General features: G+C 37.8%; 1 protein-coding gene across 1 annotated transcript in view; it reads right to left on the minus strand.

The window, feature by feature from the left end:
- Positions 1 to 26,751, minus strand: part of ephb2b (eph receptor B2b) — a 160,809-nt gene that overhangs the window by 88,612 nt on the left and 45,446 nt on the right. The window contains exon 2 of the mRNA XM_067388025.1: positions 6,756 to 6,835. Within this exon, the coding sequence (XP_067244126.1) occupies positions 6,756 to 6,835 (80 nt within the window). The remainder of the gene's footprint in view (positions 1 to 6,755; positions 6,836 to 26,751) is intronic.

Genomic DNA, 26,751 nt, shown 5'->3' on the forward strand with positions numbered 1-26,751 from the left:
GGCAGCTTCAGGCAGCCAGCATTAGCATTATTAAATTCTTTCCCTCGCAACGAGAAAACAACTGAGCATAATTTAGCGAAATTAAACAAACAGGCTGACTCAACAGTAAAACTAAAATAAAAAATTTATTAAAGGGATAGTTTATCCAAAAATTCCCCAAAAAAATCTCAAAATATCTTATTTTACAAAAAAGAAAAAGTCATACAGGTGACATGCAAGTCAGAATTTACATTTTTGGGTGACTTATCCCTTTAATTAGAGATGAGACAAGAAAGAAAAAAAGAAAAGAAAAGAGAAATGAAATGAACAGAAACTGAAAAAAAAAAATGCAGAACATTTGCCTTTAGATGACCTACTGACCATTATTGTAACACTTACATAAACAACAACAACAAAAAAATTCTGTTAAACATTACAAACCTAAGATAATCAAATTATACGGAAGGCATTTGATAGAGTGAAAGAGACTTCTTGTAAAATTTACAAGTATATATTGCGCACACTAAAGCATGAAGGGTACACGCACCAGGGACTTCACTGCTCGGCCTAAAGTGACTCCAGATGACTCCATTGTGGTTTTCAGCCAACTTGCCTGCAATCAAGCCACAGGCTTTCAGCACTAAACAACTCAAATACCAGGCACAGAAGTCTTGACCTCGTCCAACAGGGAAAGCCCTTTTCTTCACCTTAAAAAACATTTTTCGCACCACAGCCTCAAAGCCCAGCAAGCGATCACCCAAACCCTCCCCAAATCACCCTCCCCTTGAGTGTCTTACTCTTCACTTAACAGCTGACATAATTTCCCAAATTAGTTGCTGCTTAACAAGGATTTTGACAGAGTTTTGACAGACTGGGGGAGAAAGTCAAGCTTGTCCAAGACCTCCATTCTATCAAATGATCTTGGACTAATTAAAACAGCTTTCTTTCCTTGCAGCTTTTGTTCTTTATTCCCATGTCCCTGTTATTCGGCAGAGATGAACTGAAATGATTCTGGATAGGATTGTGGTCATTAACACTTGCACTTGTGTGTGTGTCTGTCTGTGTGTAAAATTAAGTTTTCCATCACTTCATCTCAGTCCTTTCAAGCAGCCAGATGTGTCTTGGGTCACTGGCAGCCATTGACCTTGCCGCCTTTCTTAAGGATGACACATTCTTCCATGAACCAGAAAGAGGGGTGAGAATGAAAGGTAGTTAAACAAGAGAAGACAGGGTGTAGCATCCTCTTGTTTGTAGTATGTCACTCTGACTAATCAAATTAGAAAGAACTGATATAAAAGCAATGTTGCTAATGAGAGACTGAGTAAGCGCATATCACATGATGTTCCAAACAAACGGCCTTTAAATTGAAAGCCTCCCTTTGTGCTGTCTCGGCTTCCCTGCCATTCTTTCATCAGAGGCAGAGGAGAACCAAATGAGATATAATAAGAGCCAAGCGATCAAGCACCGAGTGTGAAATTAGAAGAAACATCTTGATTTCCATAGGTTTTCTCCTGGACTTTCAGTGGGAGTGTGGCTAAAGGGTGACCATCTGTTTTAAAAGGGATTCAGCATTAAATGAGGAGACAATATTTTGTAATATGGCAGGCCAGAAAAGTATATAAGCACTGTCTTTTTAACCTTTATTGTTAAAAAATAAATGCAACTGAATATTTTATATATTTTAACAATTTAATAATAAATTATATATTTTAATGAGTTAAAATAAATACTAATTATTTAATTTAATTATTTAAAAAATAATTAAATAATTATGAAAAATCAGTTTTTTTGTATTTATATTGTGTATGCTGAAACATATTTTAATGACTAATTATTTTATTAAATAGTCTTAAAAACAGACTTCAGCGTTTATGAAAGTTGAAATATAAACTGGACAATTTAAAAGTAGTTATGGACTTAACAGATAGTCATGCTTACTGAAACTTCCTCCTGGGTAATGTACCGCTCTCACAAGTGTGTCAGGGCCTTTATCAAAAAGTGTGTTAAGACCCACAAGAAGAGGCTGGAGGCTCTTTTGAAGCCTATGCCAGAGCCTTACATAGGGGGGCTTTTCAGCAGTGGTGTACTACTGGCTCGTCTTCCTATTTACTGGCACCCAAATGTAAAATTATGCTGCCATTAGGTCTAAGGGCTCAAGCTATGCTTTGAGGGTCACAAGCAAATATAAGAAGGATCATTAGAGAGACTGCTAGTGCAAAACCCAGAGCTTTGGTCCATTGGATGAGAACACAACCTGGGATTTATGGGTCTCACATGGTCCTGATCTGCAGTCTTTCAATCATGACAAGACATACTCTGTAGTCTGTGTTCTTCTCTTAATCTACTGTCCTATTTAGTTCAACTAGATATTGCAGGCTATGTTAAATTAAGCCAAGAATCACTATATCTCATTGTTAAGCTTAAGTATTTGAACAATCCCTGGATGAAAGATATCTATCATACAACCTTAAAATTTAGTATTCACAAACTTTGCTTTTCAAGTTAAAAATTACAGTTATACAAATTAATTTTAATTCTACTTCATTACATTCAAATTTCAATTGCAATTATTTATCCTCATCTCAATTCACATTCAGGAATTCAATTTTAATTTAAAGTGTATTATCAATTTAATTAGTGCACAACCCTGCTAAATAATGACACACAATATCCTGTATCATTTGTGCTAAAAAAAAACTTTCACAACACATTATCAAACAACATCACAACATCCTGGTAAGAACCAACAGCATGAGTACTTATTAAGTTAAAAACAGTTCAATCTTGCTGTTTTTAAATGCAAGAATGTGTCTTTGCCAAATGAAAACACTTTGGCAAACAGAATGTTTTAGCTATATGACTAATCTTATGTAAACAGTGTCTTCAGAATAGCAAAGTATCTAATTGCAATAAATCATGCTAAAAAAAACTGGAAGTCACAATTGAACTGAATTAAACTTGTAACTTGCACTGGGAAAAGGAGCTCTGTGATAAATGGCACACTGTTCTTGTGGACAGAAGTTTAGAAATGATAACTCCCCTGCCACCCACGACGAAGGAAAGTTCACAACCGAGCTGTGATCTATAAGTCTCCCAGACAGAGGCTCTCCCGGCTAGAGCGGAGCCGCACGCTTGTGCTGAATTATGAAAAAGGCTCGCTCCAGGGGACGCAGAAGTTGGCCACGATCAAGCTTTTGTGTTATATTAATTGTTCCACTATGACACGGCTCTGAACTTTTATTTGGACTTCTGCATCTTCTACAAATAAACTGTCAGAACCTTATGAAGTTTACATGAAGCCAGCAATTAAAGCTCTCCCAGGGCTGTCATTTGTATTCAAGCATTTGTAACCAGTCGAGCAGTGCTGATGAGTCCTTCTGTGAAATATGCTGACTCCACATCTCATTGCAAAGCGTTCTTTGGACTCAAATAAATACATCGTAAATCTGCATAAATAAATAATTCCCGCAGAGGGGCGAAAGGGAGCATGTATGCCAGCTCCTGAGGGAAACTTTCCCAATTTGCAGTTGTGGGAAATCTGACAGATAGTCACATTGAGACATTTGTCCTGAGGGGACATATGGGACAAATGACATCCGGATATTTCAGCTAAAGTGCAGTGGGATTACAACCCTAAGCGAGATACTGAGCTCCCCACCATTAGGAAGATTGACAGAGGGACAGAAAGTGATTGAAAAAAAATGAGAGGTGACCTACAAACTGAGCCGTCTTTGGCAGTCAGCTTCAATTACCTCCATCCACTGGTAATACACAACATCTGAAGTAAGACAAACAAGCTTCCTATTGCTTCTTTAACCCTTGTGTCTATCTATATCCATGTGGATAATGTTTACATAACTCATAGGAATCAAGAACATGACAAAAGAGTTATGCTGCTGAAAGGCGGCTTGTTTCAATCCTTGACATGTGATCACACAGAGATTTGATTCCCTGATGTCGGGACCCAAAAATAATACAATAGTTTTATAGACCAATCCACATTGGTACTGATTTCAGGACATATAATTTAAGGCGGTTCTGATAGGTTTGTGTTGGTTGAAACATTTGCTTCCTGATGTCTTCATCTAGCTCATGACATGCCGCTCAGAAATACTGAAACTACATCGTTCCAAACAAAGAGAAACCACATTTTTAAGCTTAAAAATGAGAATATTTTGAAAAATGTCTCAAGTGTTGTTTTGGACCCCATTGACTTTCACTGTATGGAGAAGAAGAAGAAAAAAAACTTGGCATTTTTCAAAATATCTATATCTAAAGTCATATAGGTTTGAAATTACATAAGGGAAAATAGATTTCCATTTTTGGGTGAAATATCTGTTTAACAGAGGGCATTTGTGAGCATGTCCCACTTTACAGCATCAAATTTAATTTCATTGTTCATTATTTCTCACAAAACAGACAGAAGCAGTTCATGAGCATGCAAATAAAGTCACAGATGATTAATGACAGTGTTAGATCTGGACCTTGAGGCAGTCAAGTGAGGGCCACACTATCACACTGATTAGTTACACAAATGTACTAGCTTATTTTCATGTTCTGCATCAGTAAGCAATGAGTCTAGATGCATGACCAAAACTGGGTTTGAACATGGTGGCATTTACACACATTTGTAATGTCTCCTGCAACGCTGTTCTCTAACTAAGCCGGTAATGACTTAATTTACAGCCTCATGAGGATGTGCACAGACTGCACACAACATAGCTGTTATAAATTAAAAATAAGTCATCCTAAATAAAAATGTTTACTTTACATAAAATGCTCCCAATGCCACATGAGTGAAAATTGTCTTTTTACGTGATAAAACAACCATTTATAAAGTGCCCTAGAAAAAGCTGAAAATACTCACTGATTTAAATTTTGAGGTTATCAGAATAAATCAAGAGGTTCACATGGTGCTGCTTACTGAAAATGCTCTCCAACTCGACATTTTCTCTACCACTTACTTTGTGTTTGATTTTAGAGTGAAAACAGTGTTATCGTATAAGTGTCTGATTCTGTGTAGCTGCTCAAATCAAAGTTTGCAAGCCACTTTACAGTTATATAGATGGCCAAAAAACTAACAGACCAAATTAAAAGCCAGCAAATTCCTACTCTGATTTCAATAAGTCTTTAAATTATTAAAAAAAGACATGTGCAATTGTAACATGAGTTTGAAAAGCTGATGTGCAGGTCCAAACAAGTCACTATGCAGACATTTAGAGTAATAAGTACAGTCAAAAATAATAACAGAAAGCACATGAAGTATGTGCTCCTCACACCTGGCTGTGATAAAGGGTTACCATAAATCTTTCTTTAATGTAGGTGTTAACTTCCATAATTACACCATTCTATACAGTATATTTCACCTGCATAAAACATCAAAGGGTTTAGAATAAATTCAGGACACAAATGTGAATGAATGAATGAAAGAATGAATGAGTGAATGAACAAACCACATCTGGATTTTTTCTCCTTGACAGTTCGGCAATGGGGGTTTGTTTAGCAAAGCTATTCAGTGGCATGAAAGCCAACTGTTGATGGAGTGCTCTATATTTTGACTGACACTGATACTTTAGTTAAGCCCACAAGGCTCTGCAGGGGTGTAAGACAATAACTTAAAGCCTTTCTCTCTATAAGGTTTACAGAATCCCACCTGTTTAGTGCTGCTGCGGGGAACCGCCATGCCCTGACTTTAGTTAAAGTGCGCTATGTCTTGTAAGAGAATATTCTTTATATCTTGTTTCTTTTAAGAAAATGTATATGCTCTTTGAAAATATGTGGTGTAAGACAGCAGAATAACCGAAAGTGAATCTGAGGGAAAGTTGGAACAATCACCAGCATTCCTTGCTGTAGAATCCATTTCCTCTAAGACGCTGGGCCATTTTGGATCTCTACATTTCTGAATGTGTCAAAACAGCAAAAAAGTTTTGCATCTGAACCATGCAATATTTGATTTCACACTTTATATCAAGACACTCTGTCTGTCTGTGTAGCTATTAGTTGTGGTATTGAAATAGTTTTGATAACCTTCAGAATTGTAAGGATGAAAAAGATGTGATGACGCAAAGCATGTGTAATTCTGTTTCTTTTGTTATAAAGAAAAACGAGAGGTGAATCTTATTTGGTGCAGATTGAATCCAGAGCCTCAGACCCGGAGACACCGGACATTTTTGTTCTTTTATATTGATTGCTCTAATCAGTACAGGCAAAAAAGCTGCGTGCCCTTAGGTTTGAAGAGAAGATGGTGTGTAAAATTATATCTAAAGAACTTTGAAGTTGCTCGGCCACATTGTCAGCCTTCTATCCTCTTTTCTTCCTCCAATTTTTAGTCTCTCTGTCTCTCTCAGTCTTCCATTTTTATTTTACTGCTTCCAGACACAAGGAATGGTATAATTTAAACCATCCCCCCAAACAGACACAGAAGCATAAATAAATTAATAAAATAGGGAGTGGTTTTTTTAGAAATTCACCAGCAAATTACTCAGGAATATATTTTTCTTCTCCTGATCTGTTCGGAAGAACATAGATCCTGGTGTGGCGGAGGAAACGATTAATTACTCCCCGACCAGTGGGTGCTGAGCAGGCATGAGCTTAGATGGATAAAACCTAGTCTTTGTGGCACTATATGGTAAAGATTCACATCCAGTTTCTGTCACAATCAGCAGAGAAGTAGGATAAATTGATAATTTCATGTAACCTCAGTAAACTGTGTGCAATAAAAAGACTGAATTAGAACTAGACATCTGTTAATATAAAGACATATTAAGAGAACTTACACTGCTGTCACTTGTTCCCGACACTGGATATACCGTCCAGCCAAGCTCTGCGGTCGCTGTGGTGGAATCCATCAACATTTCTGTGGAAGTAGGAGGAAACATAAAAAGGTTATACATCCAGGTCATGCTTTGTACAATGTTCAAAGTCTGTGAGTTCATATACAGATATCAGCCAAAGCATTTAGCAATCTATCATTTATCTTCAACAAACAGAGTGAGGGAATTTGCTTATGTTGTCCCAATAATTCTGAGAGTTTCCTATATTACAAATAAACCGAGAAAGAAACAGACTCTGAGGTTAACACCAAACATAGAGCTTTATCGCTTTTTATTTTATCCCCAGTCTTTGCCAAAGGAAATGCTGGGGAAGTATAATAAGCTATGAATATTTCATATATTTTCGTGCATTAACATCATTCTTTATCCAGACATTTATAGATGCTTGTGATACCACTTAACCAACTGCTCCATAATATACTATCAACACGTTTGACACGAATCAGCCTTAAATCTGTTTGGATATTACAGCCGTCTCCAGTAGTAAAGATTAAAAATGCTGTAAAATCAAGAAGGGAACAGGAAATAGTGGGTTCAGCTTCCCCACTGTGCGATTCAGCCAAGACATTTTACAGAAAACAGCCCACTATCAGGCTCCACCACTGCAAAGGTTACATGGGGGTACAGGATGTAGGTTAGCAGTTGGACAACGATGAGATAACCACTAGAGACACTTTCAATAATGGCATGGCAGCATATTGATACTGGGAAAGGCTAATCTCTTACAGACTTTTCTATGCCTCTGCTGGCAAATGTGCATGAATATCCAAAAATATGCATATTGCATCGTTCAAGCCATATCTACCCATGGGAGAAACTAAATTTGTGTTCAGATTGACTTCTCATATCACAATACACAGTTTGGGTCACCATTTATGGGTGTACAGGATTTGAAACCACTTGCAAATACTATTTTCATACCAAACAAAGCAAGTGAATTTTAATTTGGTTTTCTCCTACTGCATGATAATATGATAGCTAATTTAAAATACAGTTTTTCAACTATTGTGACTAAAATATACGCTGCCTGCTAATATTTGGAGGGATTAATATTTGTAAACTGTGCTTGCTGTTGATGCTAAATCCACACATTTTAAAATATAAATCTAATAATGGTGACAGCAAACAAAAAAATAAATAAATAAATCACTGAACAGGTGAAGCGCTGCCTCTTATCAATATTTAGCATGGATATAATGGCTTTTAAATCAGTTATCACTCAAAAAGCTCCATAAATAGCCCCTCTATGTACATTTGCATCAAAAATGCATGCATACATTCTTCTCCACTTGATAAAACATTTATATTCTACAGTTTGTAAAAATACAGGGACAAGCATTTTATGCATGACTTCATAGTAAAGAAACTGCAGATTTGAGTGCCACTGAAAGGGGAAGAACTATAATCAGATGAAAGATGACGTTTGGTTCAGTAGAGATCAATCTAATAACAATTACTCCAGCTGTTCAACGTCGGTTCAGACCTTCAAGTAATACAATTAGCCAGCCTTTCACCCACTCATTCTGTGTTGAGGTTGGAGGAAAAAAAAATTCCAGTTACTGGAGGCCAGTTACTCTACTTCTACTGATTAGTTGGTGTTAAAGAACATCTCAAGTAATTGGGGTCAAAGAGAACACATTTTGCCGTCTGGGGTCCTCAGAGGCACAAGGATGATAGTTCTCAGTTCAGATTGGCCGTCAGTCATCCCATGTGAATATTCCATGTTATCGCATTGATGGCTTAATTAATTTCCTCTAGTAATTAGAGTAAGACTAAGTTGTTAGACTTTTGGAGGGAATTAGATAAAGGAGCTTGATAGAAACAGAGGAAGTTTGGGTTTCATCACAGTCGAATGCAGCTGTTTTGACTTCCTTTTACAAGCATCAGAGTACAAAACGTCTTTCAGAGCCTCAGCTTGAGGCCACCATAATTACCAGTCTTAGCTATTGGAAATACTTATTCATTTACAGAAATTTCATTAATCTTGCATTAGGCTATTTGATCATTTTAAATGCGCTTTCGAATGCTGGTTGCAATTAAGATGGGGCCTTGAAAACGACAGCGATTTTGAAGGAAAACAGTAAGCGTACTGTTTGGGGCTGTGCAGAGGAATGCAGCATTTCGGGCATGTCTCTATACCTCAGATTCCCTCTGAATTATATTCCAGGAAAAACCAAAGCATTCAATGAAAAAACTACACGTGGGTCCAATTTATTTTAAAAGGACATATTCCATCTCTATGGCAAACAAATTTAAGCTGAATTACATTTGATTATCACTAATCCTAAAATTTATTCTCAGACTCATGGAACTTACTCTGGATGTCCATTCATAGCAGCCTAAAATGAAGATCTGTTTTCAGTTGGTACACAGAGGTGAAATCAAAATGCAATTATAGGTCATAATAAACAATGGAATTGAAAAAGTGGCAAAGTGAATTTTCTAACCTCATGCCGAGTACTTGTGGGCATGTGGTCGTTTATAAAGCGCTGTGAGTGCATTGACTAGCGGTGAGGTAAACATTCTTTCCCTTTCATAAGCTCCTGTGCTTTATAAGCTCCTGCTTTTCGCAGTCTGGAAGAGTGATGCACTGCCTGTCCTGTACCGTGCGATGGATAACCCCCCAACCAGAGGCCTCTGCGTATGCTAAGCCAAGCTAGAGATTTACGACTCCCCGCAGTTATGGCCGTACCTCACTGCTACGTCTTGCTTCCAGCTCTTCATCCTCTGTGATGAGGTAAACCAAAGGGGTCTGTCGGCTCCACTGCACTCTCTTATGGACTTTTTGAAGAGAGTAGTGGATGTGGCACCGTGAGGATTGAATGTGTTTATGCTCACACCACGTCTGGAGGTGACAACACATTCCAACCTGGGCCTATGAATAAGCTTGAGTCATTGGAGGGCTCAGCACAGTCATATCTCAGCCATTTTAAGACCCAGGAGGACACTTGAGTTTAAGCTTTTAAACAGGAATGATTTTTTGAATTTCCCCAATGTGAATATGTAATGGTAGGAGGAGCTTTCTGACAGCTTAGTAAAATATCTTCTCATAGTTCAAGACATTTTGCTTGCTTTACACTTATATTACTCACGTTTTACCTGACTTTGTGGTCCGAATTAAATGCGATGATAAAACAACGTGTACTGTAAAATACCTGATTTACACAAAAACAGTGCAATCCGATTACTGAACAAATGACTCTTATGATCTGTTTCTTTTAAGTGAACTAGAAACATACAGCGCAAATATACTCCCGATTCATGCACAAATTACTCTTTTAACCACTCCTTTTAAACAATCATTCAAAAAAATCAGTTTGAATCTCCATTTGATTCAAAGCTACCATTTGAATCATTCTGATGAATTTATAACTGAAGTGTTCACAACTTTATAATATTTTACAAATTAAATGCAATATAAAGCTTATTTTACATTTTGCTTCTTGACTGTGTTGATTATTATATTTGTTAAATAAATATCTGAAAAGAATTCTACCCAAGTGAACTGTAGTCAAAACAATTTTGAACTGAATCGAAAGCTTGTGAATCTGAATCTAATCAAATCAGGCAATATGTATTGATAACCCCGGCCTTGTTTTCGCTGGGATTTAGGGCGCCATGGCATTTCATCTGAAGGTTAGATAGGCCAGCTGTTCATTGCAAGGCTGTAAACAAAAGCTCTGAACACCAGTCCACGTTAATTGATAGGAAACAGGATCCTTTCAGACCAGGGATTACCATTGGGAGAATTGATTGGTCAGCAGCTACGCTCCTGAGCCAGAAAAAGTGGCACCTGTTAAAATCGCTACTTTTAAAAAGGCCACAGAAAGTTATTTGGGGAACGCTGCCGTGTAAAATGGCTACGCGGATCATTAATAGAAGGGTCTGTTTATTTGGGGAGGTGATTAGGGTTTGAGCTGTAGACCGCAGAATGCCACACACACTCTCTTGTTGCACAGGCACTGGGCTGTAGCCACTTCACACAGTCATAGACATACATTCAGTGACCTTGAATCTAGGCCTGTTTCCAAATCTGCATCAAGAAATGTCAACTTGGAATGATAAATGCAAAGTCTTCAGATGATAATTCCATTTCCTAAAAAAATAATAATAATAAATAAAATAAAATCCCTTATATCTCTAATACCTGTGTATGTCTACGGCTGATTGTATATACTCTCTTGGAGGATGTTTCCGGAGAAACAGACTTGGCTGACTCTAACTCAATTATGTTGGTGGGCTAGTTATGACAGAAGACTGGTATCATTATTCTAAAACTTGCAGAGGTGTATGTGGAGAGACTGAGTGAAATGTTTTGGCAGCAAATGCCCAATAAACCTCCCCTCGCCCTTGGATAGGAGCATGGCAGTGCTTCAAACAAGTTTGGTTCCAAATAGGCCAAAATTCACATCAGTGACTAACAACCAGCATATAGAACCACTGGTAACATTTCAGAACAAGGTTCAATGTGTTAATATTAAAATAAAATAAAGTTTTTACAGTATTTATGAATCTTGGTTAATGTTTATTAATAGACATACTGTTATAAAGAAATTTAATACATTTATTCAGCAAGGATACATTAAACTGATCAAAAATGACAACAGACGGACATTTATAATATTATAAAAGATTTCTATTAGGTATGCACCGATGTATTGGCCAATAATTGTATGGGTTAATAAAAGAAATTATTTTCACTATCAGTCATCGGTCGATTGTTTAAAAACAGTTGATGATCAGGGGAAATTATATCCTGTCTTTCAAAAGGGACAGAAAAAAGTCAAAGTCAAAGTTAGGGCTGTCAAAGTTAATGCAACAATAACACATTAACATATTTGTGACACTAAAGACTGGCTTAATGATGCTGAAAATTCAGCTTTGTCATCACAGGAATAAAGTACATAATATCTAAATATATATAAATAGACAACAGTTAAATTATAATATATTCACAATATTACTGTATTTTTTGATAAAACAAATGCAGCCTTGGTGAGCATAAGAGATTTACTGACTAATCATTTTTGAAAGGTAGTGTATACACTGTTGTTCACTGTTAAAATAAAAAAAAAATTAAATGATATACTATGGTTAAAATATTAAATTTGGTTAATATTAATTAAAATAATATTAACCCAAATAAATAAATGCTGTGAAAGTACTAGACATAGTATTAACAAATACCATACTGATTCCTAGTGCATCTTTTATAGTGCCTGTTAGGGCACAAAACAATAGCTAATGATTAAGATTAGCCCATTGCACCATGATTAAGAATAATAGGTCTCCTTGTCAGTTTGTCTTGAAAAAGAGAAATGCTGTGTAAGACTGGCAAACCCTTTGATATCAAAATGTTTCCTCATTAGCAGCAGCAGTACTGTACATCTCCCTGGCACAGAAACAGGCCTTTAGCTCCAGGCGCATGCTCCAGCACAGATTAGAGAAGTCATCTTTACTATGCAGCCATTTGTTCCTCACAGGCATGTAACTTCATGCTGTTCTCTCTGAGACACACCTGAAAAATTAAAGCTAGTTGGGGTGGGAATGCATCAGAATTGAAATGAGTAATTAGAGCATGTGAGCGATAACCACATTGCTGTTGCTGCTATTCAGCGCAGGCAAATACTTTTACATATACGACAAAAAACTACAGAAGAGGTAATTAATGCAGGATCGATGTAACACTAGGATCCTGCCGCAATTTACCGAAGGGTCGGAAGAAACCATTTTATCCAAGTGGCATGTGTACGTGATAATGATGTTCATATGTCACGATGAAGGGTAGAGGCCCGTGCGGTTGGAATGATGAGTGAGCACTGCTCCGCAGCTCTGACGTGTCCCTAGTCGTCCAGAAATCTTTCAGCACAACGAGGGTCAATTAGGTGGAGTGCACATAACCGCCGCATTACAGAATGACTTTGTATGGTAATTGAGTCCGTATGCCAGAGCATACGGCACCCAGAACGTGCTTGGAGAGTGAGGATTTAATCCAGGAAGGTGGCAGATACCCAAACCCCACAAACGTTACATTAGGGGCTTGAGAAGACCAAAACAGAATCTGCTATACTTTAGATACATCTGCCGAGAGGTCTCGCTCTCTCAAGGAGATTTATGAATGCTCTGGGATTATGGTTGGGCTACTAAATGTTGAATTTAGGGGTCAGATGATGATGATGATGTAGGGAAGTGTGGAGGGATGTGGAAGTGTAGGCAGAAATAAAAGTGGACTCAGCCAACACAGAGTATCAGTGTGTTTCAGAGGAAGAGGAAGCGGGCGGTTGATTTTGGCAGTGCATGGTTCCTTGTGAAATATGCTAGCGCACAGTCGAAGGAGCGTTCCTGACTGCTTGACACAATGATGTAGCTCTGAATTCCCAGGGTTCAACACGGGACAGGCTACGGTAATTCTCTATTCTTACATAGCCGACTAGCACATCATTCAAGACCGCTAAGGGTTGAAAAAGAGTTATAGCAAAATAGAAAGTCAGGAAAACACTGCACTTTTTTAAAATCACCACCACCACCACACACACGCACGCACGCACGCACGCACACACACACACACACACACACACACACACACACACACACACACACACACACACACACACTCTCGCTCTCTCTCTCTCAACAAATGAGATGTCCTTGGCTACTCTCTAATTTGTGTTTGTCTCAAGGCCAGTCCCTCAAATCAATCCCAGCGCCTCTTTAGCAGCTTGTTTAAATGGGTTGGTGTTTCTTCAGTGAAAAGCTTAATTATTTACTTTGAATGTGCCTCACAAGGGGACCACGAAATGGTAATTGCAAGCTGCACTCACTCTTTCCCTTCAAAACCTTTTCGCTTGTGTTAGGATCCGGCTTCAGATGATTGGCTGTGTCTGACAACACGACGGAGAGAGCTGACAGACAAACTGCCTTTCCAACCGATCACTATTCCAAAGCAGATCAGAACACAGACGATGGACCTTACATCATGTTGGATTATAAAATCCTATTCTTCCTGCCAACCCTTTAAGCACTGTGGTCTTTCCATGCTTCGAAATATGTTTTTGCCGTTAAGGAGGCTAGATGGTGTGCCGCCAACTTGTGAGATGCTAAGGGCTAATGTGTTTTGGTTTTCAAAGAACACCGTATTTAAAAACCATTATAGCTGCTGCAATGTAAATCAAGTGTCATAAATGAATCATTCTACAGTATGGTTACATAAATATTCTAATGTGAGCAGGAAGATTTAGATTTAGAAAAAGGCCTGCACAATGAATTGAAATAAATTTGAAATTGCAATTATTAAACTGCAAAAGACTACGTTTTTTACATTATAAGTAAAAAAAATAATAATCTAAATTTTCCATGTTTACTTACATTTGCATAATTTCATTCATTTTTGTGGACAGAGAAGTTTATCAAAACTTTTGCCAACTACACACCGAAACTATTATATGCCAAAATAAAAGCTGGAGGATTTAGCATCAAGCAATGCCATGTGAAAGTATGACAGAAATTACTTTTGTGATGTTACTATTCGAATAGTCCCCCTGTAGTCAATAATCTTTGATCATTAAAATGACATTCTGAAATGTTTTTTTCCTTCATGCCTTAAAATAGCTTAAATGTAACTCTACACCCTTGCCTCATTTAGTATACGTGGGTCCATGAATATACAAATTAGCCCCGCCTCCACTCACTCACACTAGCTCAGTGATCCACTCGTTGATGATCTATCACACATTGACGTGATTGGTTACAAGGTAGTCTGTGATGTCAGAAACACCAACGATTTCAAACCACGTTTTTAAGACTGTCTTTGGCTCACTGCAGTTTTAAGGAGAAAATACTCAGCAATGGTGTTGACTTATGATTTTGCATATGGTTCGTCTTAAAGCACATTAAAAACACCACACAGACATTGATTTTCACCACAGGGGGACTTTAAAAATCATAATCAACAACAACACATTAAAAAAAAAATATTTTAGTTTTCCACCATAATAAAGGTTTAGGGATTAAGCAATGCCACATGAAAGCGAGAGCACACCCAAGTGTGAACATTTTTAAAGAGCAACTAACAGAAACAGAAAGCTGAAATTCTAGGACTAGACAAAATCCTCATTTGCAAGGGTGTGGAAGATAAATACCTACTGACAGTGCTGCATCAGACCAAAAATACCTGCAAGGAAACTGACATTGTAAAGAGGCATGAAAAAGACTCTGCATCAAGCTGACAGGTTTAGAAACATCACCAAGAATCGAGTTGATGAAAATGATAATTGCCTGAATCCTACTCCTTGCCCGCAAGCCAAAGCAATGACTATTAAAAATGTGTACATTGTGCATCCATCATGAACACAGATGAATCCAATAGTCATGGCTGTGTGGTTTGGAGGTGTGCGATACATGCTGATTCCTTTCTTTTGACTGAACGTGGTAGGTATATGCCTCTCCTGGGCTTCCTGTACAGCATGGGCGAGCCGAACAAGGGATGTATGCTCTAGTCTTGGTGACAAATGACCGGAGATGCATTGTATTCCAATTTAATCTACTGTACATTGTGACAGCACATATGGATTTGAAATGTCACACATGGGACTCTTCTTCAGGTTGACCCATGAGCAAATTAATGTATTCCAGTCGCATCTCTATTTCTTTAGGTTTATCTTGTTGCGAGTTGCATGCACTTTGAATAACCCCAACATGGAGCACAAAGATAAAGAATCTCTTGGATGCATTCCTCAGAGTGTTCTGCAATAAAAAAACAAACCTGACCCCATTTATTGTTGTCCAAACAACCATCACCAAATAAACCCTCTCCTTGCCCAAGTAAATACATTAACCAGTCAATTCTGCTTGCTCATTAACCTGCCAAAACAGTGGTTTATTATGTGTTTTATGAGCTAAAAGAGCCTTTAAAACAATCTGTAAAATTTGCTAAAAGTCAGCGTAATTCTATGCTAAGATCTTCTCATTGATATGGGACTCTCAGGAACCTCTGCGTGTCCTCCACGCAAGCCAAGAAAGCTTTCTTGGAGGAGGAAGCCACAGATGGGGCGCTCGCGAACTGTCAGAAACAGACGCTGCTCTACAACACCCTGTTATGTTCCAAAACCAACTGCAGACAGATAAATATTCATAAGAGTGAAGGAGACGTGTGGCTACAGGTTTCCTCTCTCTGATATCCTTTTGAATATTTAAATCTGGCCATAAGGGACCCTAGACTTTTCTAGACTCACGAGGTTAACCTCAAACAGGTTTGATCTCCTTCTGCTGGCTTTGGACAAGTTACACTGCTGCGTATTTACATTCATAGATTTGGCAGACGCTTTTATCCAAAGTGAGACTCAGCGGCATACATTTCTCATTTTACCAGGGAATCGAACCCCTGACCCAGGTGTTGCTAGAGCCATGTTCTACCAGTTGAACAATTATTGAGGCTGCAATGACATATTAGACCTCATAATTGTCAGACATTTGGGACCATGCTAATTTATTGCTATATAACACTATCAAATTTTCAATTACTTAGATAGCGCAGAAAACATACTATAAAAATCTAAAATGATTAGTCTGGGATATATAATCACAAAAAGGCGGAAAGGAAGCTTGTATTATTATAAAGAGGGTAAAGGTCAAATATTGAAGCTGCACTCACATACACTGCAATTTTAGATGTGTCATTAAACACTAATGTAAGTGAACACTTCTCGTCATGCAGAATAGGCCCTGTGGCCATCTAACACCTCAGAAGAGACTCCACTCTGATGGAAGAGGAAAAACAGCACCAATCAAACCTGAATGGTTTGAATTTACTGTTCGAATGGTCATGATGTCACAGCAGATGGTGGAGGGATAGCAAATCTAATGCATGCTTGCTAACACTTCATAAATAAGCACTGTTCAATATGCCGTGAGCTTTCACATAAAGATTTTTGGTAACACTATTTTACAGCATCCTCGTTACACGTTACATGCAGTTACTATAGTAATGACGGTAAATTATGCATAATTACATACAACTAACCCTAAACAAAAGCCTAATCCTTATAGTAAGTACATGTAGTTAATTTATATTAATCAGTACTTAAATGTATAATTAAGCTGTAACAAGGACACCAACAAATAAAGTGTAACCAGAATTGTATATTAAAGAATAAAAAAATAAAAAAATGAAATATTAAAATAAGAATTTTGCATTAAAAGTTTTTTTTTAATTATTAATAAATAATTTAATAATATTTTAAATATATACATATGTAACAGACATTTAATCTCTAATGCTAATAATTAATGCTTGGATCCAAACTCAACCAAAAATCCTCAAAAACAGAAATTTGGAAAAGGATTTAATTTTAGGGCAATTAGTGCTCATTTTAAAGGCTGTAAGAACATGGTCTCAGCTATGTCCTGATGAGGCGAGACATATGAGGCTGTAAATGTTTAATGAATGCCAAATAAATAACTAATTTCTTCATATGCAGTAGTCTCACGTATCCTAGCATCTACAGTGTGTCACATCACGTAATAAAATGGGTTGTAAACTGAGCATGCTTGACCACTCTCTACCGCATGTTATTTGGTCTAATATGAAAGGATTAGCTTACTCGATTTCTGAAATAAGTCAATATCTTTCGGGCTTTCTTTTTAACAACCATGTGTGCGGAGGGGACACTTCATTATCTTTCCCTCTTGTTCACATTAAAACCACTGTATTGAACACAATGTTTTTCAGCATGAACACATGACGCTCCAAAGAGTTTGAAATATAATAGTTCAAAAAGAACACATAAAATGGAACTAATGAAAGTCAGATTTTATTTTGCATTACTTATGGAATACACTTATGTTTTGTATTAATAAGAGAAAATCAATTATGGTTGACTGAAACTATTCTTTTAAACAAGTAAAAATTACACTGTTAATAATTTGTTATGCAAAACACTACCAAACTTTTCAAGGCCACAAATTATTCTCAATCGAACAGAAACTCTAAAGTAACCTAACAACTGAGGTTATTTAAAAGTAAAATGACATTCAATTGTTAATGTTGGCATGCAAAAAAAAAAAAAAGCAGAGCTTAGGAAGTCATGCACTGATTATTCTGAACATCCAGTTCGTGCTTGCTCAAGTATCTGACTGAAGTCAGCGTGTCTGTTTTCATTTAAAAAGGGTCATCATCACTAACCTTGTAGTAAAAAGAACCAAAGCCAAATATCAAACAAACAATAAGGCTTGAGTCTAAAAATACGTACAAAAACATCCTGTGAGCATATGTTCAGTTTACAGAGACACCGCAGTTAACATTAACACCTAGCATAATTAAAGCATGCTAATCAGCACTGCGACTCTGCGAAGGCGTGTTGAGAAGCCATTTAGAGCAACAGCTTTTACACCCGATAAAGAAAAATTAAAAGTAGTGACCTGCTGGGCTGGATCACACCCTCAAATTACCCCCCTGGGTAATCCATAACCATCTCCCAAGTGCAAATTATTCAATCTGCTACAGTACAGAGTGTACTGCTGACACCCAATATGTTCATAATGCTGTGGTCTCATTACAAAAGCCACTCTTTATTACTTGCAGCTGCGATTATGAACTTTACCTCGTTAATGTCAATTCTGAGGCTTGATAATAGGTAATGCTTCTTTCGACAGAGCGAGATCCATGAAAGACACAAGGGTAGATTTTCTTGTCGATACTTTGAGGAGGGAGGCGCACAATGGCACTGAAAGTGGGTTTTAAGGGGTCTGACGCGACGACAATCTCCTGCCAGTCGATTGAGTGCTGTCTGCCAAAAAACCACTTCATTGATATTTGTCAGCATGTAGGCCAGGGTTTCAATGCATAATCAATGCAAAGCTTCTCCTTACTATCCATAGTAGTCTCTATTAAACCATAACTGGATATTATAAAAAAAGACAATTTTTCGACACATGAGCATTAAAAGTGCGATGAGGTGGCTACAAACGCAGTGGAAAAGAGAACAGAAACGGTGTTATAGATAAGAACGATAGCCTGGAATGATTATTCTTGAGGGCTGACAGAAGCAGCACCTTTAAGCTGTTATCCAGACCACAGACTGATGTTTTTATCTCTTCTGGATTTTTTATGGGTGGACCGTATCAGTTGCAGCTCCATCATGTTTCCTGACCCAAGGAGAAAAGCAGTGTCACTCTTCACACCCGTGACCGTTTAACCAGGATCCCCCTACCAAGGGGTTGCACGTTAAAGGGAAAACCAAAAATGAGTGGAAAGAAAGTGCTGTCGTCTCGCTGCAGATTCCAGGACCATGAGTTTGCTCGTCATCCCAGGATGAGTTATGGCTCCCTGTGGTCCTCTGGGAACTATAAACAAGAGCCTCTGGGGCAGCCTCCACTGCAGACCACGTGCACTGGACCATTATGTATCCGCTAGCCTGTTGCACCACCCAGACATCACTAGCCAAGCCCAAACACAATTATGGAAAATGGCAGACAAAAAGTGCTTCAGGACAATAGAGTGACCCGTTATGTCACTCAGGACGGAAACTAGCTTTAGTTTTACTCAGATACTTGAGCCAAATGAGAGTTTAAACCCGTTGAGGGCTCTTATATGTCTAGCACTAATTCAATGCTTGCGGAACAGAAGTGAGGAAAGAGGCCCATGAGTGCGCAAGATTTCTGGGGTGGATCTCGGTGCAGCTGTGGAGAGGGAAGCACAATATGTAGGGCAGCAAATTTATCGAGAACTTTCCTTGGAAGACCTTAACTGATGAGTCTCGGTCCGTAAACTCCCTCAGACGGAATTACTAACAGCTGAGGTCCATGACACCCATGTGAAACCTGAACTGCACAAAAATGTTGCAATATCACAGAAGCGCCAACACAAACCATGCCTGTATTTCTTTAATTACTTTGGACTTGCAACATAATGGACCAGGACAAAAAAAAAAATCTGTCAGATGAAGAGAAAGCTGCTTGATCTTCAAATCCCAGACAGTTAAAAGACCATCAGACATCAGTGAATCTAATCAGTCGTACAACTGATGGGCCTCATTGCTTAATCTAATGTTATGAATCAAGAGTTAAGATCTTGCACACAGACACCCCCATAATTCAGGATTCACGCTGGACGTGTGTGGGCTGGAGCTCCTGGGATGAAGGGGTTAGTTAAGTTCAATTAAATTTTTGTGCTTCCAAGCAATTGAGTTCACGGAGGCTTTTAGGACTAGCGTTAATTTTTTTAACTAAATCTATGATGAAAATGTTTGTCAACAACTTTTCTGCCATGACTAAGACGAGATGACAATAAGGTCATTAAACGATAACTGTAACTATATCAGCATGCAATATCATTGAGGGAAAAAGACGAGAATAAAATGTAATAATAATAAAAAAAAAAACTACCAAAATCTTTCTATTTTTGTCAGAAAAAAAATAAGACAAAATATTACAGACTGCTGTACAAGCCTCTACTATGAGCTTTCATGTTAATTTTCAGCCCAGTGTTTTACTTAATCTTCGAATCTGGCAACCATGTGTATGCGCTCTCTCTACACTGAGGAAGAAGTGTAAACCCTGAAAACACAGACAAACAATAAAGCTGGAGTTTAACTATGTCCACTTGAGATATTCTGCTTAAATTAAAGTGTCACCCAGTCAGGCTGTTTATTTTCACGAGCCACTTGTGCTTGCCGCGACTAATTCAAACCTTCTCAGACATGAACTGTAACGTGGTGATGAGCAAATATGAATTTTGACTATACTGTTTGCGAATGTGGTTGCTGAATAAACACATGTATGCAACCTCTGTGTGAAGTCTTTTTTTGCTGTTGTTCTAACAAACAAACATTAATGTAATTTTTTTTTGGAATTATTGGAATTACTATTAGGAATTTCACTGTTTTAAATTTTGAGAGAAGTATCTTGTTTTACCAGTTTTCATAATGTTGACAGGGAGACTGTTAATTTATATGATACATAGCCTATAGTAAATCAGTACACTAGATGAGGTAAAATAAACCATGACATTCTCTTGATTTGTGCTTATGGTGAAAGTGCAATATTTCTGATGAAATAGAATAAAATGCCCTGATATTTAGTCGACTAAAACTTGCCTAAACAAAAACACAGGACTAAGACTAAGCCTAATTTAAAAAATAGCTGACAAAATTAACACTATTCAGGACAGAGCTCAGTCCCTCTACTCCTGGAGGAGTAAGTATGGATCAACGGCTCATTCAGTGGGCAGACATGAGCTGAGGCAACCTTGAATGTGGTATAATATTGCAAGCTGACAGAGAGCATGCAAACAAAACAGCGGCTCAAAATACTGGGGTAATTGATCGCCAGGAAGAGCAAGGGTAAGAAGTTTCACTTGAGCAGAAACAGGCATAAGCCTGTTTGTCAAGCCACTCTGCCACCTGAAATTATCCAATAAAAGAGTTTGCACAGGACAGACGTAGTCTTCATCTTTAAAACACACATAAACGTTTGCTTAAGACCTGTGTAATGCACAGACAGATGGCTTGTTTAAAGTCTGGAGTCTATGTTCTTTTTTGTTCTGACGCTTGCATCTCCAATGGCCCTTCGTTCACATTCCTCAATGTTTGCTCTTGGTCGATTACAGTCACTTAAGGTGATTTAGAGGTTTGGTTTGCTTATCTAGCAAGAAGCATAAAAAGATCTGTGTTTTGACAGCCTAATAGAACTTAAGGCACATAATTTCAATGCTTAGCATTATAGGGTTAGTTCACCCAAAAATGAAAATGATCATTTACTCACCCCCATTTCGTTCCAAACCAGTAAGACTTTTATTCATCTTCGAAACACAAATTAGGTAATTTAATGAAATCTGAGAGATTTCTGTCCCTCCATTGCCAGTCCACTTAACCCTCAGGGGTCTGAGGATTTTTGGGGCCTTGGAGAAGTTTTGACATGCCCTGACATTTGTGCTTTTTTCAGTTGTTCATAAACATATAAATGTGTCATTACACTGTATTCAGCACAAACTAGGCTACCATAATATGTGAGGAACATGTATGCACATGTTTGTGTTTTTGAAGGAATAACGTTTATGCGTGGTTATTCAAATAAACAAAAAACTTAAGTCACTGAAATAAGGCCAAAAAATATATTTTAAATCTTTGTTCACAAGACTTCTGGGTATTTGAGGTTGTAGACTAGAGTTTTTGCTTCAAAATGAGGTAAAATTATGCTGCCTTCTTGTTCATATAAAACAATAGAGAGATTTAAATTTTCTAAAACATCTTTGGTCAAGAAACACAGTATGCGTGGAGGCGTGAATCCTCATGTATAATGGGTGATTCTCACCTGAGAAGATAAAAGAATTGCATAAAGAGCTCTAATGAGCTGCATAAATAATGAGCTCTTTCAGTCAGGTAGGCTGTGAAAAAACCCTCTGTTGATGTCTCAAATCTCATCATAATGTAAATCAAACATACAGAAAAAATAGCAATACTGTGAAATATTATTACAATTTAAAATAATGGTATTCTATTATATTCTTTAAAATATAATGTATTTCTGTGATGCAAAGTGTCTGAACAATTATGTTACCTCTATGGCATTTCATATAGGCTTTTAGCTTAAAAGCATGCACAGTTCAGTCCAAAGTTTCTGAGGAGACACAATCACTTTATATGATGAACAGATTTAATTTGGACTTTTTAATCACATATAAACATTCATCAATGCACACATCAGTTATGGTAAACGGAAGCTCAAGCATGTTTGCTTGAAGCTAAAGAAGCAATAAAGTTAATTCTCGTGTTATACAGCACGTATGAGATTGTGCAAGAACCAATGAGGTTTGTTTCTTGCACATCAAGCAGGTTCGGTTGAGCTTTTGTTGATGTTCGCTAATCAATGTATATCTGTTCATCACAAAGCAATCGAGTCTCTTCAGAAAATTTGGACTAAACCGCTCAATTCATATGGGTTAGTTTTACAATCTCTTTATGAACTTTTTGAAGCAACAAATTAGTTGTGTGGACTGTCAATGGAGGGACAGAAATCTCTCAGATTTCATTTAAATATCTTCATTTGTGTTTCAATAATGAAATAAAGTCTTATGGTTCTGGAACATGAGGGTGAGAAATGATGACAATTTTTTTCATTTAACCCTTTAATGCTTAAAGTGCTCAAGCACTGAAAAGACAAAAGTAGCCTAATGTCTAACTAAATCATATGCAAAAATCAACTTCAAAAACTATAGGGTTACTAATAAAAACGTGCCAAAAAACACTGATTAAGCAATGGAACAGCATGCATATTTATTGGGCAATGTATTTCTTTTTTACACCCTCTTCTGCTAATGAAAGATGGGCCGTATTAAAAGTGTCAGTAAAGTCTGGCAATAAAAAATGGCATCCAACATTGTTTTGGCAAAGCAAAGCAGCACTATCAAATAAGGTGCTTTATCAGAGACAAAGCACAGGGTATCTGGATACACAGTCTGCTACAATTGCCAAGTTGAAGAAAGATACCAACTACATTCCACTCACACAGGCACAATGCTGCCATTTAGGTGTGTGTATATATATATACATATATATCAGAGTTTCCGCTAGAAAAAAATGGTGCCGGTCAAAGTGACCGGCAGAGGTTTCGTTTTCCGGACATTTTGATGATATGCTGGTCAAATATCGCCTCTTAATTAGTCAAGTTGAGGAAAACTGAAAGCAGTTTATGTAACTTAAAAAATTACATAATCAGGCCGTATATGCAACATGTTTATTAGCCTAAATTTCAAATAGACAGAAAAAAACTCAAATTATTCGACCCTCTTGTGAATCCGTTGCGTCGTCCTGCCTTTTCGCAGCGCGAACAGAACATTTTTCCGTTACCATCAACTACCTCACATCTTAGCCATGGGAACTTGTCACTCCATTCCGACCGATACGCCCTACACTTCGGCTTTTTCTCCGGTGGTGGCGGAGCTGTCTGGCTCTGGACATCTGAGGCTTCAGGTGTTCCTGATTCAGTATCCTCCTTCGCGTCAGGCCTCTGAAAAAAACTTTTTTCTAGTCTGCCTGGGCCTGGCCATATTTGAAACGTCTCTCAATAGTTCATGGTTTAGGTCTATATTATAGCCGTTAAGCGTGAGCTTTATTTGAAATGCAACATGCGATGTTGTTTAAAAACTTTCAAACGGTCGATTCAGATTGTGTTAGGGGGGCGGGGCCGGGATTATTAGGCAGTTTTAATCTGACAATTTGACCGGAGAGATTTAATTTTGTCGGACATTTAATTTTTTTCCCGGCCAATGTCCGGTAATTGCCGGACAACGGAAACCCTGATATATATATATAAAATATATACTATGACAGCTTATTCACAATGGTGATACATAATTTAGCTTTATGATATCCTCTTCCAACCTAGAATTTTAATGTACTGTTTGAAGTGAACAAGCATTTATTACATTCAGAATCAAATGTGCTGCAGTAGGCTTATCCTGAGCAAAATGCAACTTTAAAACCAAGGTGATCACATAGTAAATTTATAGGTAACAGCTTTACTGCCAACAAAACTACTTTGTGTTTATGACTATTTGATATTTCTGCCAGCATCTGAATAAAGACTCAGTACTGAGCATTTTAATTTAATTTAAATTAAATTTAAACATAACTGTGACAGCTCCCTGTGAATCCAAAAAAGTGCATAAAGTCTCTTTTAGGATAGGACAGTTTTTCTTTCTTTCTTTCTCTTTCTTTCTTTCTTTCTTTCTTTCTTTCTTTCTTTCTTTCTTTCTTTCTTTCTTTCTTTCTTTCTTTCTTTCTTTCTTTCTTTCTTTCTTTCTCTTTCTTTCTTTCTTTCTTTCTTTCAAGGTAGGTCCAGCTAATGTGCATATTAATTAAAATTAAAATTATAAAATGAAATGAAATAAAATAAAATATATATATATATTTTTTTTACTGAAGCACATGTTAGGCAATAGACAAAAAGGAGCCATTTTTTCCTCTTGCTTTTCAACACTCGATGCTCCACCTGAGAAGCAAATCTAGTAGAAAAGACTATTGTACTATATTGTGGCACATTCCCGCATCCACAGAACATCAGACAATACCACACAAGAGGAGGAGCTTTCTCTGTGTTTCTAAAGGACACAGGGTATGGCTTTTTAAAGACATAGTCATTCCTTAAGAAAGTCTTCAATGCCAACATTCATTAAAAGAGACAGAGACAGGAAGCAAGAAAAGAACTTTGATTTGTGTGTGTGTGTGTGTGTGTGTGTGTGTGTGTGTGTGTGTGTGTGTGTGTGTGTGTGTGTGTGTGTGTGTGTGTGTGTGTGTGTGTGTGTGTGTGTGTGTGTGTGTGTGTGTGTGTGTGTGTGTGTGTGTGTGTGTGTGTGTGAGCACTGGAGTGTAAAGGTCACTCTAATTTAAAATTTGCAATTTTCTGCTGTTTCTCTTTGGTAGTCTCTAAATAATATGACAATCAACAGGTGCCTTAAAAACAGAGGCTGTTTTTATCTGTCTACTTAAACGTGTGTGCGTGCATGCATGCACAGAAAATGCCAGAGCACAAGCTCCGTGTTTGACTCTAAACAAAGCTAACGAGTGATTTATGCTCCTCTACTGAATATAATGAAGCTCAAAATGAAAAAAGAAAACAAGTGCAGAGCAGAAAGCGGCCAGTATGACTGAGCGATTCAGTGCACACATATCACACCCAGGTGCACATGGTCAGCTGGACAGACAGAGAGAGAGGGAAAGAAAGGGAAAGCAGGGAGAGATAAGGACAGAGGGTTTAATTCACTGGCTTGGCTGGGCAGTGGCCTGGGAAAAGCTGTGAGGAGAAAAAAAAGTGTGGATTGGCATGCAAATCAGGTCTGCATGTGGACATGCGGAGCTGAGCGGGACTTTCAGGAGAACCAGCGTTCACCTCCCATTAATATCACACGCTGTTAATGAGGAGCTGGGGGAGAGTGGCGGAACAGGTGTCGGAGCAGCTACAGAATGGGAATAAAGAGGGCAAAAGCAGTGATCCGCGAGGAATGCCTATGTGTGCTGGGACTAGTGGGGTGGGGGCGGCCGCAAATGTGCCCAGCCTGAGGGGGGACACGGCTGGCCCACAGGAAGTTTAAAGTTTGAATGCATCCTGCTTGAGTGCATGTGAATATTCATATGCAATTGCATACACTACCATTCAAAAGAGTGGGGGTCTGTCAAGCTCACCAAGGCTACATTTTTTGATCAAAATACAGTAAAAAAAAACAAACAAACAAACAAAAACAACAATAGGAAATATTATTAAAATTTAAAATAACTACTTTTAAAATGTAATTTATTCCTATTATGGCAAAGCTGAATTTTGAAGCCAGCTTGCCTTCTTCCCATAGTGCATCCTGACTAGTGCCACGTGTTCCCCAGGTAAATGACGCACACGCACACGGCCATCCATGTGATGTAAAAGAAAATGTGACTCATCAGACCAGGCCACCTTCTTCCTTCTTTTGGAGATGCTCTGACCCAGTCATCTAGCCATCACAATTTGGCCCTTGTCAAACTTGCTCAAATCCTTACACTTGCCCATTTTCCCTGCTTCTAACACATCAACTTTGAGGAAAATATGTTTACTTGCTGCCTAATATATCCCACCCACTAACAGGTGATGTGATAAAGAGATAATCAGTGTTATTTACTTAATCTGTCATTGGTCATAATGTTTTATATTTTATATTATATATATATTTTATATTTTATATATATATATATATATATAATATATATCAGAGGTCGTGTTAACCGAAAATTATACGTCATTGACGGAATTTTTTATCAATGACGGAAAAATCTGAAGGCCGTCCTTCACGGTGACAGATTACACTGAGGGTGATCTAATGTAAATTGTAACTGTAATTCCCACCCCTGTCCAATTGGTGGCGAGTGCGCTCCAATGTAGCAGCAGAGCACTGAATCCAGAACAAAAATTAAACTGG

The sequence above is a fragment of the Chanodichthys erythropterus genome, chromosome 6 (genome assembly GCF_024489055.1).
Source record: "Chanodichthys erythropterus isolate Z2021 chromosome 6, ASM2448905v1, whole genome shotgun sequence".
Lineage (NCBI taxonomy): Eukaryota > Metazoa > Chordata > Actinopteri > Cypriniformes > Xenocyprididae > Chanodichthys > Chanodichthys erythropterus.